General features: G+C 43.6%; 1 protein-coding gene across 6 annotated transcripts in view; it reads right to left on the bottom strand.

Moving 5' to 3' along the window:
- Positions 1–15289, bottom strand: part of LOC135717661 (solute carrier family 35 member F3) — a 272141-nt gene that overhangs the window by 25688 nt on the left and 231164 nt on the right. For 2 of the 6 annotated variants that reach the window (XM_065239853.1, XM_065239856.1), the window contains one exon: positions 9710–9991. The exons of the other annotated variants lie outside the window; for them this stretch is intronic. In XM_065239853.1, the coding sequence (XP_065095925.1) occupies positions 9974–9991 (18 nt within the window). In that variant the 3' untranslated portion in view covers positions 9710–9973. Of the gene's footprint in view, positions 1–9709; positions 9992–15289 lie in introns of those variants that run through there. 6 annotated transcript variants of the gene reach the window in all.

Below are 15289 nucleotides of genomic sequence, written 5' to 3'. Positions count from 1 at the left end.
ATGTTTTTCTACTGAATGTTGAGATAATGTATTGATTATTTTATTAGCGCACTGTATACCATGAAAAAGCAGCCTGCTGGTGAGTTTTTGCCCGTTTCCAAGTAAGGAGTTCCTATAATAATACAAAACGCCTGCTGATATTTTCCGTAAACTTTACAAAAGCATACAAGCAAGCGCAATCATCATGCAAACATATCTAGAATTTGAGGTATTTCATATTTCACAAATTTTCTTTCGACTGCTATGACGTCGTGGTCATCCTCTCCCGCGATGTTTACCTTTTTCCCACTACCAACACATACGTGAGGGCTAGATCTCCATACCTTGTATAGACCAGGTTGCGTCAAAATGGACTTTTCAACCACTGTGCATTGGGGGGGTAATTTCAAAAAACCAAAGTCGGTCGCCGCATGAAAGTGGTCTGATTTTGATCCAGAGATGATGGATTTTAATTCATAATACGCCAATCGATAGGAAATTGCTGACAAAAGCTATGTGTCCAATATCGTCGTGTATGGTTGAGATTTTGCTGCACTGTCATATTGTTAATAGTTATAAATCATTTGGTTAGGGTCTGTTCATAAATTACGAAACGCAAAAATGCCACGGTTATACCATATAGGTAACTCTAAGACCAGAAGCTCGCGAAGAAACGTGGTCATCGTCAACGTCAACGTCAAAACTTATTATCTAGTTTGTAGGTTTACCTGGGTCCTTGCTGAAGAAACTTCGGTGGAGGTGAACGCTCTACACTAGCGTAACAACGATTGTTGGTGTCCAACTCAATCGTTCGATGATTGATCGACAGGGAACGGATCAGTGATGGGCACGCAAATCTTCACCGCATATTACGGACAACAGGTGAAGGGTACAAGTTCTTCCTTCATTATACAAATAACATTAACACACAAGTTTTGTACGAAACACAAACTCTAACTTCACTACATTTATTCTGAACAGACTACACCACAAATTACAATAATATTTCTCGGTCTCGCCGGACCGTCTTCGACCTTGTGCCACTTATCAACTAAAATACAAAATATCCGTTATCTACTCTCTAACCTGATCCCAGTATCCCATCGTGTATGTGGTGAGTTTCACAAGAGATCGAATCGTAGACCGAATCTCTCGCTCTCATCGTCCACCTCATCTCCCGTGTGCTAATGAAAGCGAAAGTGATCTGCTATCAACTGCTGGTCGATCGATGGCCAGTACAATAGCCGGAGCCATCATCTGGTCGGCTGTTACGGTGATAGTATTGTGCTAGGGTGGTCCTCACAGACATGCTCACCCACCCAGAAATATCCGTTTCTGAAAATAAAGAATCCTCTTCGATTGGGATGGGATAGGGGAAAGGTATACAAAATTATAATTCGATATCGTGGGTCGACTCTGCAACAGGTAACAAACAAATCTTCTCGACTGGCCGCTTCAATGCTCCTGATCCAGTTTTGAGTGTAACTACTCTTACAACACCGTCGCTACCGGGATGTACTTGGACAATTCGACCCATACGCCAACGCATTGGTGGTTGATTATTATCCTGCACGATGACGAGCCTTCCTACTTCGATTGCCGCAGGTGGATTCCATCGCCTTGATCTACCTTGCAGCTGGCAAAGGTATTCTCGCTTCCATCTATCCCAGAAGTGTTGCAACTGCTGCTGAACTGCCTGCCAATGCTTCAGTCGATTTGTTGGCACCGTTCGCAGATCTTCTTCGGGAAAAGATTGTAGAGAGGTTCCAACCAAGAAATGAGCTGGGGTTAACGGTTCGAGATCATTTGGATCGTCAGACATCGGTGTTAGGGGTCTGGAGTTCAAACAACCCTCTACCTGAACCAGCAGCGTGTTCATATCTTCCAGTGTAACTGGGTTATAACCAATGACCCGTAGTATATGGTGTTTGGCCGATCGAACCGCTGCTTCCCACAGTCCTCCGAAGTGGGGTGCGCTGGGAGGGTTGAAGTGCCATTCGATCCCTTCATCAGCGCAGAACCTAGACACCTGATCTCGATGTTGTCTCTCCTTCCATAATGTAAACAGTTCCTGCAGCTGATTTCGGGCTCCAACGAAATTAGTGCCGTTGTCCGAATACAAATCGGTACACCTTCCTCTACGTGCGATGAAACGTCGGAGTGCTTGCAGGAACCTGTCGGTGGACAAGTCAGACACCAGTTCGATGTGCACGGCCTTCGTACACATACATACAAAAATGGACACGTATGCCTTGACAGCAACACGACGTGGTCCTGGCCGAATATAAACCGGCCCGAAGTAGTCAACACCAGTTTTCGAGAAGGGGCGAGAAACTGTGACTCTCGATGCAGGTAACTCTCCCATGAATTGCTGCACCAGCTTTGGTTTCGACCTGAAGCACGTTAGACACTGATGGACTACCTGTCTAGCAACATTTCTTCCTCCTAATGGCCAGAAACGTTGACGGATCGATCCCAACAAAAGTTGCGGACCAGCGTGAAGCAAACGAAGGTGATATTGCTCAAAAATCATCTTGGTACAACGATGACGTGCTGGCAGTATCATAGGGTGCTTGGTGGCGTCAGACTCTCTGGAATTCTTCAAACGCCCACCAATCCTCAAAATGCCTTCTTCGCAAATAAACGGGCTATACCAGCGCAAGGGTGACCTTCTGGATACAGGTTCATTCCTCCTAACAGCCTTCAGCTCTTCTGGAAACGTTTCTTTCTGGACCTTCCGAATGAGAACGAACTCCGCCTTGCGTAACTCGTCTGACGACAGGAATCCAGTCGATCGATTTTCCCTTGAGTTTCGAAGTGACCGCATCAATCGCAACCATATGGCGATGCGCCGAACCAGTACTGTGTAGGAAGTTGACTTGGAAATGAACCATTCGTTGAACTCTTCAACCGCTGAAGCTGAGGTGACAACTGCCGTTCGTCTTTTTTCCTCTTCGAACACCCCCTCAGACAGAAGGTTCGCTGAGATTGGCCAAGTGTTTCGATCCTGAGCTAGCCAGCTCGGCCCATGCCACCAAAAATTGTTGTTGAGTATCTCTTTCGGTCCGATTCCCCTCGAAACCAAATCTGCCGGATTGTCAGCACCCGCAATGTGCCTCCATTCGCAACCTTCCGTAATCGCCTGGATTTTCGCTACTCTGTTTGCGACGAATACAGACCAAGTAGACGGAGAAGCCTGTATCCAGCGAAGAGCACACGTTGAATCTACCCAAAACGTCGTGCGAACAGTAAGTTTGGTAGCCTGTAGAACCTTCTCGAAAACTTGTGCAGCTACCAGTGCACCACAAAGCTCCAATCGAGGAATTGATTGGGATTTCAGAGGAGCAACCTTGGATTTGGAAGTGAGTAGTTGAACCTTGACATTTCCATCCTGATCCTGGCTTCGAATATATAGGCATCCACCGTATGCCTTCATCGACGCATCCGAGAAGCAGTGAATCTCGATCTCCATGGCTTGAGGAATGATCACACAACGATCTATGCGGATATCGTTGAGGATCGGTAGTTGGACGTGAAAATTTCTCCAAGACTCACCCACCGTCGAAGGTATCGGCTTATCCCAATTTAACCTCTTGCCGTCTTCATCCTCCAAAGTCCACAAAAGCTGCATGAAGACCTTAGCAGCTGTAATAGTGGCACCGATGAATCCCAATGGATCAAACAAGGTTGCGATGATCGAGAGGACCTGACGTTTGGTGAGTACTTCGTCTGGATTGATCGGCGGAATTTCAAACTGAAATCGGAAAACGTCGGAATTAGGGAGCCATGTTAGTCCTAACGCCTTGACGGAAGGGTCTGGATCGAGATTGATTCCTTCGGATGCACGGATCGCAAGATTCTCTTCGGGAATTCCGTGCAAGACTTCTGCACAGTTGGATGCCCATTTTCTGAGCCGAAAACCACCGCTGCTCGTCATTCCGTCTAGCTGAATCTGCAGCTTCTTGGCCTCCTCCAGAGTATCGCAGCCCGTGATCACGTCATCCATATACGTATCTTCGGTAATCGCAGCAACTGCCAATGGATATCGATCGCCTTCGTCCATTGCCATCTGGTTGAGTGTGCGAGTTGCTAGGAACGGAGCTGGTTTCGTTCCGTAAGTAACAGTGTTCAGCTCGTAAATTCCTACCTCCTCTAATGTTGATGAACGCCAGAAGATGGATTGGAGTGGTCGATCTATGGAAATAACGAAGATCTGGCGGAACATTTTCTCCACGTCGGCGACTAACATGATTTGCTTTGTGCAGCAACGAAGGATGATGGATCGAAGATCTTGCTGTATTACTGGCCCTACCAGCAATGCATCGTTCAACGACAATCCCGTAGACGTTTTACAAGACGCGTCAAACACCACGCGAACCTTGGTGGTGGTGCTGGCCTCCTTCACCACCGGATGATGCGGAAGAAAACAACGTTTAATGGATCCTTGTTGTCCTTCGACCTTCCGCATGTGACCTAATTGCACGTACTCCTCCATAAATGCAACGTACTGTTCCCGCAGGTTAGCATCCTTGGCTAGTCTACGCTCGGTACCTTGAAAACGTCGGAATGCGATCTCCATAGATTCGCCCATCCGAGAAATGACGTTTTCGTCCTTGGGTAGGGAAACAGAATAGCGGCCGTCCGCTCCACGCTGCACCGTACTCGCAAACATTGCTTCACAGCGGGATTCTTCTGGAGAATAATTGTTGATTGACTCAACCTCCTCTATGGACCAAAATCGGGATAGTAGTTCCTCCAAACGATCCGTTGTTGCCATGTTGCAGTTGATTTGCATACTATGGTTGCCTTCGGTGTATCCTCCACTGACTACCCAACCAAAGACTGAATCGTGTAACGCTGGAAGTCGCTCTCCAAGCGAGATTTTCCTACCCGAGTCGAAGAAGTCGAAGAATGCTTCTATTCCCAGGACGAGATCCACCCCTGAGGATATACAGAACGATGGATCAGCAAGCTCGATTCCTTCTGGAAGTGTCCAACCGGATGTGTTGATGGTGGTAGTCGGCAGGTTCACCGTAACCTTAGGCAGAACTAGGAAGTTCATTTGGCGTGAATACTCCGACAACCGTGATCGAACCATTGCCGTGACTTGTTGCTTGACCTTGGTAGCTGCCTGACCAATGCCAAGAACCGAAATATCCACCCTACGGCGAGTAATCTTCAGACGCTGACTGAGACGTTCTGAGATAAAATTGCTCTCCGATCCAGAATCTAGAAGAGCTCGTGCTGGCATCCGATTGCCGTCATCATCCTGAACTACGACAACCGCTGTAGCCAGCAAAACCTTGGATGAGCACTGGTGGGCTGTACCTACCACCAAGCTGTCAGTAGCTGACAAGTTAGCTACTTGAGGAGTGGAAGAGGATGTTGATTGTCTGGAGGATGGGCTGGATTCCGAAGCTTCCTTGGATACGTTGCTGCCCTTGGTTGATGCCTTGGAGTTGGAGTCCCTATCCGGTTTAAAGCAGACCAACGTGTGGTGTCGACCCTTACAATTCCGACACGAGTACTTCGACTGACATTCCCTTGCCTGATGTCCTTGTCTGAAGCAGTTCCTACACAACGAATGGGACCGCAGTAACGAATCCTTATCCGTCACTGACATCCGTTGGAATGAGCCACACTGGAACAGTGGATGATTTCCAGCGCAGGCAAAACAACGCCATCCGGACGCTTGGACAGTGTTGAGGCTAGTCCTGACTGCAGTGCTCCTTTGCCTTGGTGGTTGTGGCTGGTTCGATGATTTCATAGGATCTGCAGTCTTGGACGGTAAGGATTCCAATATGCGAACTCGCCGTTGGAGAAATTCGAGAAGTTCCTTGAGAGTGTCCTGTTCCTGGGTCGAAGAAAACTCTTCCCAACCCCGGCGAGTGGACGGATCTAGACGAGACGTCAACAGATTAACCAGTAGGAGATCCTTGTAGTCAACCGGTTGTACAATCTGGTCCAACGTTTGCACAATCTTTTCGAACCCTTCAACTAGACTATGCAACTCGTTAGCGGATTCCTTGGATAGGGTGGGTAACTTGAGGAGAGATTGGATTTGGCGTTTCTTCAGTTGCTTGCTGTTGTTGTACCGCTTCAACAGCATAGCCCATGCAACTTGGTAATTGGCAGCGGTGATCTGCAACGAATCGATCAACGTCTTCGGTTCCCCTTGCAGACATCCCTTCAAGTAGTGGAACTTTTCTACCTCTGGAAGATCCGTCTTCCAGTGGATCAAAGAAGTGAATAAGTCCCGGAAACTCAACCACTCGTCTATCTCCCCGTTGAACGATTGCAGCTTAATCTGCGGAAGACGAACGTGATCAAGCGTGGCTGTTACTGATGGTTCAGCACCACGGATGGATTGGTTCAACGATGTAGGTTCCTGCCTGTCCCTAGCCTGATCTATTAATATGGATTTTGCTTGATAGTAACGGTCGCTAAACCCCTGTCTTTGTATCTCGAATTCGTCGTTTTCATCGTCGAAGTCATCTTGCGATTTAAGCTCGACGAGAGTAGCACCATACCTCTCCCACAGTTCGTCGATTTTCTCCAACCGTAGATTGATCTGTGTAGTGGTCGTTGTATCCTGGATTTTCTCCGTGAAACGCCAGATGTCCTTGAAGGCCAACTCAATCTCCTTCAGCTTAGTAATGAGGAGTTTCAGAACCGACTTCCTGGTACACGGCTTCTTGGTAGGCATGATGTTAGCTCGGTATAGTTGATACGGAACGAGAAGAGAAGTGTCGTTGTAGTATACTGTGGTCCCTTGCTTCGGTGGACACACACTATTCTATGTTAACTGACCTTTACAACAAACGATTCCTCCTAAATTGATCCAAAGTCAGCAATACAATTGACCAAAGCTTCAGTCACGACACAGGTACATTGATGGTAATGCTCATTAGCGAATAAGGAACGTATGAAGAGGAGAGGAAACCAGCATGTAGTATTCAAAAATATCCAACCTCGACTGGACATATACTGAGGAAGCTCACCTAGAGAAACCAACAGCTCCACAAGTGTCCAATCGATCGAATACTTCTACACATCAATCAATGATCAACGTTGAATGAACTCGCCAGATGTCAAAACTCCTATCGTATGATGTCACCAGATGTCGAAACTCCGATTGAATGCCAACGAGAATTGGGAGAAGAGGAGGAGGAACCAATGTAGTACCACTAGAATCCGACTTCGGCCGGGCATATACTGCGGTCAACTCACCCAGAGAACCAGCAGCGGTGCAAAACCCAGCAATGAAATTCAAACTCAAATCGCAGTTCACCTCAGCGAGGAAATCAGGGATGTGTCCGCAAATAATCGAAGAGGATACAAATTTCCATTAAAATGTGTATTTTCTGCTGCTAGGCTTCGGCAGACATATACAGAGTTCTATATAGACTCACCCGGACAATAGAATGATGGTGCTCCCTCTTCGTTGTGGAAATCCGTCGGATGCCTTGTTCGGATGAACAAGATGGCCACAACCACGGCCGATGGGCGTCGTCACTGATGGCTGGCGGCGCAATGGTACGTATGTGGTCGGATTACTCTTCACCAGGGATAGTAGCTCGTAGTGGCACCGTAGATTACCGCAATCGTCTACGAATGGAGTGCAATCGTAGGTCTTGGAGTGTGGTAGTCGTCCTCAGGAAGTTGGTTGTCGTCCTCACCAATGATCGGTCATCGGTGAACCAATGAGTTGGTCGTAGTGTGGTAGATCAAGAGAAGTCGAAGAGAGGTGTAAGAATCACGAAACCACCTAACTTCGGTAGGACATACACTAAGTGTTAATTTACCTGGAGAAACAGGAATCCGTCCCTGGTTAGTGTCCAGTCCTAGTTGATGTCCAAGTCAGTGCACGAAAAGCCGAGTCCAATTCCAAACATCCGACAGTTTCCATATCCAAACGGCGCTTAGTCCAAACGCGCGCTAAGCCTCCAACAATGGATCACCTTTCAGGCAATTGATGAAGGACGAGATGGCTGCTGCCTGATTGTGCCTCGCTAATTGTCCCGCGGAACGATGGCGACACTCCTTTCTTCGCAGGATACAATGGTGCGATGGATGTGTGGTCTGGCTATTCCGTCCGTCGATGGCGCCAATCGAACGATTAGGGTCCTGGCACGGTCCTCAGGTATCCGGTTCGAAGGACCAAATATGTAGGTTTACCTGGGTCCTTGCTGAAGAAACTTCGGTGGAGGTGAACGCTCTACACTAGCGTAACAACGATTGTTGGTGTCCAACTCAATCGTTCGATGATTGATCGACAGGGAACGGATCAGTGATGGGCACGCAAATCTTCACCGCATATTACGGACAACAGGTGAAGGGTACAAGTTCTTCCTTCATTATACAAATAACATTAACACACAAGTTTTGTACGAAACACAAACTCTAACTTCACTACATTTATTCTGAACAGACTACACCACAAATTACAATAATATTTCTCGGTCTCGCCGGACCGTCTTCGACCTTGTGCCACTTATCAACTAAAATACAAAATATCCGTTATCTACTCTCTAACCCGATCCCAGTATCCCATCGTGTATGTGGTGAGTTTCACAAGAGATCGAATCGTAGACCGAATCTCTCGCTCTCATCGTCCACCTCATCTCCCGTGTGCTAATGAAAGCGAAAGTGATCTGCTATCAACTGCTGGTCGATCGATGGCCAGTACAATAGCCGGAGCCATCATCTGGTCGGCTGTTACGGTGATAGTATTGTGCTAGGGTGGTCCTCACAGACATAGTTCAAAATATTGCACAGTAGAGTTTTCCTTCTTTTTAACATGAGCGCTTTTTTTTTCAAAGCATATTGCAGCAATGATGTTTGGCATCTTGATCAGCTATTCATCAACTGTTCATTCATTTCTTAAACCAGAACAATAAAGATGCCATACAATGAAAAGCGAATAACTATTAAAATTTCAGCCGAACTACCCATTCGGCCTAATGGCATTTGGTCTAGGGGCATTCAGCCTAGTGGCACTCGGTCAATGACCCATCACCCTCTACTCACTAATGTGTAAGAAATTGTAACACTGACCAGTTTTTAAAGAGATTATGAAAATAGGAAGCACTAATGAAAACTGAAGACACTGTATAGCTTTTCAGCTTCTAAAGAAAAAAAAAGTTGTAATGCTGACCATTCAATTGGAGCCAAAGTCCATTCGAGCTATGTTGGCACGTTCGTTCGAATAGAAGCCGGTTCCGCCCTTCCTCTCAGTAAAAAAAAATCCAATTTTCATTCATGCTTAGTAAACACATTTTTCCCTTACGGCTCCACAATCCATATTAAAAGGGTGGTGTTAACCTTCATCATCCTTGTCCGGAAGGAGAATCGCTGTCTTACAACAAAGAAAAATTTATGAAAAGGCGCAAACTTTCTTTTTTCCTGTGGTAAAAAGCTCCTAGCTGGCAATTTTATTTCTTTCTCGAATTGTCAACCAGAAGAAAATCTGCCAGAACAAGAAAGTATGATGCTTATCGCTTATTCTCTACATAAATCTAACATGTAGGCTAAGGCTCGGAGCGAGACGTGTAATTTCTGATGATAAATGAGGATCAATCAATTAGGGCAGCAGAATATACACATCACAGAGCCAGATGAGCTAACAGACAGTGAAATACAAGTTATACAGAGAGATAGACACAGAGTGAAACAGAAGAGACAGAGAGAAAGACAGACAAAGAGGGTGATTGTACTTACCGTACGGGACACGATAATCCCGAGCTTAGGCGATCCGAGCTTCTCCTCAGTCTGCAGATACCGCTGAGACCGATGATGTAACTAGTTTTAGTAGGTGACTTTGGAGTGTTCTGCCATGATGACTGTTGTTGTTGTTGTTGTTTGGGTGATGTCCTGATGGTGTTGTTGGTGATGATGGTGGTCGTGGCGGTGAAGGTGAAAATGGTGACTCCATCCGGGTGACGGTGAATCCTATCTGACCGTCGAGGCCGGCGATGCCATGACGATGTCCCGTCTACAGAACGCCGGACGGCTGGCGGTTCGCAGACGATTGGTGATGTGAAATTATTTGGTGTGGGATTCGGATAGCAATACGGTGTTTGTTGGGTTTTGGGTAATGTGGTCGAATGTGTGTTATGTTAGTGGACAAGAGTACAGAGCAGTAGGAAAGAAGAAGAAAGAGAAAACAGGAAATCAGACAAGTGGTACGTGATACTCGTGATCGACTAGCTATTCAATGACGACTACATGGAACTAAATGCAAACTACATATCTACGAGGCAAGGTTACTAAGTGAATTGTTATATTTGAGTGTATTTTATCATAAATTTATGGGTGAACTGAAATAAGGAGCGATTATAAAGAAAGTTTCAAAGTAATGTGAACCGCACAATGCATCTAGGTTTGATTCGTTGCAGCAATGTGATAGCTAAATGGTCTAACTGTTAGATTCGTCAACGTATCAAATCCGCATTGTGCGCCGGTATTAACTGTTACTAAAATGCGTATTTGATTTTCGCCTAATGTATTGATTATTCATGCATCTATTTTCTAGTTACTCTTTAGTGCATTGTTTCTCAATGCATGGATTGCTCTTAGGTGGGTAGCAGAAGATAAGACAACTAGGTCATGTTTCGGGCCTCAGTCGGTAAAGGCGCAGCTATAAAGCAAGACCGTGCTGGAGGCGGCTGGGTTCGATTCCCGGTCTGGTCTAGGAATTTTTCGGGTTGAAATTTTGTTTTACTTCCCTGGACATACAGTACTTGCCATAAACTAATTCTAATGCAAACTGGTACAGGCTTAGAAAGCTCTCAATTAACAACACTTGAAAAACTCAAAGCACACTATGTTGTGGGCTGGCGTTAAGTCCTAGTAGGCACTTAATCAAATCAATGAAGATGAAAGCCATGTTTTTAGAATTCCGTGCAAAATTTATTTGATTTAAATTATGTTGAGTTAATCTAAATTGAACTACAGTAAAAACCTATTGGTATTTCGTCTTGAATTTCATATATAAATGCATTGTGAAAATTAAAACAATCTGAAGATTATTACAATCACAGATCACTAGGTCTACTTTCAAAAATTGACCATTTTACCGGTGATTCCGGATATCCAAAGGACCCTTTTCAGGTCATCTGGTAGCAGAATCGATATGGTGATAACATATTTGCTCTATGCTCATGATTGTAAGCAATTTAGAAAAAAAATCGCGAATCTACGGGTCAAATTTCAGGAATTGACCATTTTGCCGGTGATTTCGGATATCCAGAGGTCCGTTTTCTGGCCACGTGGTAGCATAATGGATATATTAATGGCATATGTCCCCTATGCTCATACTGTTCGTTGTGATTTTCCTCCATCGTGAAATTTTTCGTGGGAATCCCGTATCTCCGAAATGTAAACTTCTGTCAGACGACATAAGTATATTTTTTAACTGCATGGTAACCATTAAATCCCGATTAGTAATTTTCCGGCTTTTCCTGTGTTTTCCAGGAATTTTGATAAACTTACCTGGTTGTGCAACAATCATTTAAATTAAGCATAAAACTGAATTCAATCGCCGAAATACAAAGACAACAAAATTTGTCTATGTATTTACCACCTTAACAATTCGTATAGAACTCTTAACAGAATTTCTTTGGAATGTTCTCATGAATTTTCTTTAAAATCATTTACCTTTACAAAGTTTATTTCAATTGTTTTCTAAATTTCCTTTGAAATTTTGCTAAGATTATCTTTGAATTTTCAATTATTATTCCAAGAATTCAATGAAGCTTCCTTTCATAATTCACTTGAATTCTTTGCCATTCAATTCTCATCATAAAAATTTTGAAATTCTGTTCTGATTTATTGATGATTCACTTCATAATCTTCTTAGAATTTCATTGAAATTGTACCGTCAAGATCTCTTAGTACTTTTCTGACAATTTCCTTGGAATTCTTTTCAAAATTCGTTTTAAATTATTTTTAAAATTACGTTGGAATTTCCTCCAGAATTAATTTAGAATTATCATCGCAATTCAAAACCGTTGGATTTTTTTTGGAATCAGATTGCTCTAGAAATGCTTCTAAGAATTTTTTCCTTACCTAAACTTTCTTGGAGCTCTTTCCATAATTCCCTAGGAGTTTATTCCTGAAATACTTTGCCATAGAATTTATCAAAATCTCTTCAAAACTCAAACAATTTTACCAAAATTCTTTCAATAGTCATTCAATGACGCTACTCGGCACGTAAGTGGTTACCGCTTCTGCTTACTGAGCAAAAGGTCGGGAGTTCAATCCCAGGTCCATCGCTTTCCTCGTATTTATCATCACCCAATTCTCTATACCCATTAAATTTCAATGCACAAATCTGCTTTACCGATATCATCACTTACCATACAAACGAGTTCAACGCTTCATTTCTATAACGCCTAGCTAGACTATCAGCAAGAAATGATAGTGAAAAAGAAGCACGCTTAAAAGGAAACGCTGGCTGTGGATCTTCTCGTTGTTGCTTTGCTCATCGCTTTCAATGTAAGTAACGTCGATTCTCTAGTTAAACGAAACCTCATTATGGCTTTCAATCCCCTTTCACGAACACTCTAACACCGCTCTTTCAATTTGTTTAAAATGCGTTATGTCCCGTTTTCGTTAATTTTTTTTAGATAAATATATGGATGGAAGATAAATTAAACATATTACGTGTAATCTTCAAGTGTTTTCACGTGAGAAATGCTTTAAATGTGTTATTTCATTTTCCGTCATATACGTCATAAAACCTCTGTTGATGTATTTCATGAAAGAGAAAACTATCAAAGTCGAGCGCTCTTTCGCTCATACGTTTCACTGAAGCTTGAAAGGAAGACCAATGGAACGACGGGAGAAAGAGAGACAAGCGATTCAACATTTGTTTGTGCACGCCGACTGAGTTTCTAGAATGCTGCGAAGCTGTTCGACTTTAAAAGAAAAAGAAAGCCAGCAGTCTCTTCGTCGCATCGATTTGGTCGATTGAAGCTGATATTGTGACGCCCTGCTTACCATAGTGAATCCAGAAAAAATAACCTGTCCCAAATTAACACAACCAAGGGGCAAGACAGCTGTACTCAGAGTAAATAGATTTGCTGCGAGTTAATTTGAGTTGCTCATATTTACTCAAAAATGAACAAATTAGTTTCGTATTTTTCATCATAAGAATTTTAGGAAGCAACCACCGTCTGACAGGATGTTTTGTTTAAATAGTTTCAATTAAGAGAAAATTTAGCATTTGGCGTCAGATTATCAACTTTAATATAGCATGATGTCCATGAAACGGCAATATTAAGTTCTTTTTGTCCAGGCCAGGGGCCTCTTTTGCTTTCTAGGGATTGATGATCTTCGAAGTTTTTCGTGATGTGGTGGTATGATTTCAAGACCAAAGAAGTTGGAATTTGACCTAATATAATGAGAAGATTATTTAAGCTCATCAAAAATAAATACTCAACCTCTCAAAATCGATGTAAGGGGCTTCTTGTTCTGTTGAATTAGTTTCTGACATGAATCTCCGAGAATATGTTGCTAGAAAAAGTCAGAGTAATGATCAACTGTCATTAGAAACTTCCTGATACTCTTAGAAAAAGACAGTTAAAAACTGTGGTCAGAAACGGGTTAAATTTTCATCGCCTGGTGTTGTTGTGATGATCCACATTTAACACAAATGAAACATTGACGAATGCGGTCTTTTATATAGCTGTTCATCCCAGGTCACAATAGATTAGTTTTGGCCAAATTCATAGTTGATTCTATTCCGACATTTACATGAGTGATCGTCGAAGCGATGCAGGAATCCCTTCATATATTTTTTGTCATGCTACTTAGAATTGTTCAGAATCCTCCATTTGGGATGACTGTTGTCCTCCCTGAGATTGCCTTGAATCTCCCTGGAATTGTACGGACTCTTTTCTGCGATTGGATCCTCTCTGGACTGCCTTGAATACCCCTAAATTTTTACTGAAATTGTCCTTTTGACTATCCAGAATCCCTGTTGGGTTTGCCCGCAATCCCCTCTGATATTGTCCGGAAGCCGTACTGAGAGTGCGTGAAATATTTTCTGATGATTGTCTGGATTCACCCCTAGTCTAGTTCGGAGTCCCTCCGGAGACTGTCCGAAGTCTTCTAGGGATTGTCCAGAATCCCTTTGGGACTGTGGTTGCTAATGTTTCGCAGTGGGCTATACGAAAGTGCAACTGCCTTTCCATTACCGAAATATCTTCTCGGTTAAGCTTTAGTTTGAAAGGGCACCGCTTAAAATGTTGAAATACGTATTACATATTTAGAAATACAACTACGCCCCTTTGAAATGTTGCCACTGAATTATATTTACTTGACAGCATCGGTTTTAACACAACAGCCAGTTGTGTTGTTGAGCAATGCGAGTTACTCAGAGTTACTCAAAATAAACTCCGATTATATTCATGATCGAAAGCTGTCTTGCCCCAAGAACACAACTTTCCTTCCAATGGCAATCTTAAGCTCTGAACCATTTGGTGGATTTTTTAAATTTATGGTTAAAATTTGACAGATGGAAAGTTATTGATTAACCCTGCTATCCGAGCGTGGTTATTTCTGACAGACAAGAAGTTAAATTTTGACTTTGACCTTGGCTCGAAAACGGGTCGATCGACAGCACGGGGATTTTCGAACATAGAAAATAACTTTCGAAATGTCACTTTTAACCAGTGATGCAAAATATCATGACACTCACGTGACACTCGTCTTCGCATCAATCGACTATCGCTTACAGATCGTTTTGTCACGCACTGAGAGTTAGAGCCATGGAAAACAACAATCACCAATAATGGTCGCTGCTCACAAGTTACTCTCGCTGCTGATAATGTAAAGCACAACGAAAACAGTGAAGACATCTGCAGTACGATCATGAGAAAAAGCGAAACGACAGAAGAAAATGAAAACAATGCCTTCGCATTCCAAGTTTGTCTCGGCAGGCGCGAGTGTGTGAGTTACAAACAAAGCAGGCAACATTAAACGGAAGCTGTTGGGCTCACTCACCAACACACTCATATAAGCAAGCAAAGCAGCACCTGCTTCAAAACGAGCACAGATGAGTGTCGTGATTGTCAGGAATGACCAGATCGGTGATGGATCACAACAGAAGACGAGATTCACCAGTTGCTTTTTACTTCTTTCGTCAACTTGATGGATGGTCATGGAGAGAGCTTCGACGAGCACATTGATAGGAATATACAAAGCGTTACTACCATCAGCTGTTTGATGATGGTGAATGCAGGCCAGTGACAAGGCCTATACCAACAGCAGCGTATGACAGTAGGCAGCATGTCCCGGGCGCAAA

This window comes from Ochlerotatus camptorhynchus, unplaced genomic scaffold (genome assembly GCF_037179485.1).
Source record: "Ochlerotatus camptorhynchus isolate MF236.1 unplaced genomic scaffold, CSIRO-AGI_Acam_v1.1 ptg000062l, whole genome shotgun sequence".
NCBI classification, from domain to species: domain Eukaryota; kingdom Metazoa; phylum Arthropoda; class Insecta; order Diptera; family Culicidae; genus Ochlerotatus; species Ochlerotatus camptorhynchus.
Note: the sequence above shows the minus strand (reverse complement) of the source record. Positions and strands in the feature narration are given on the sequence as shown.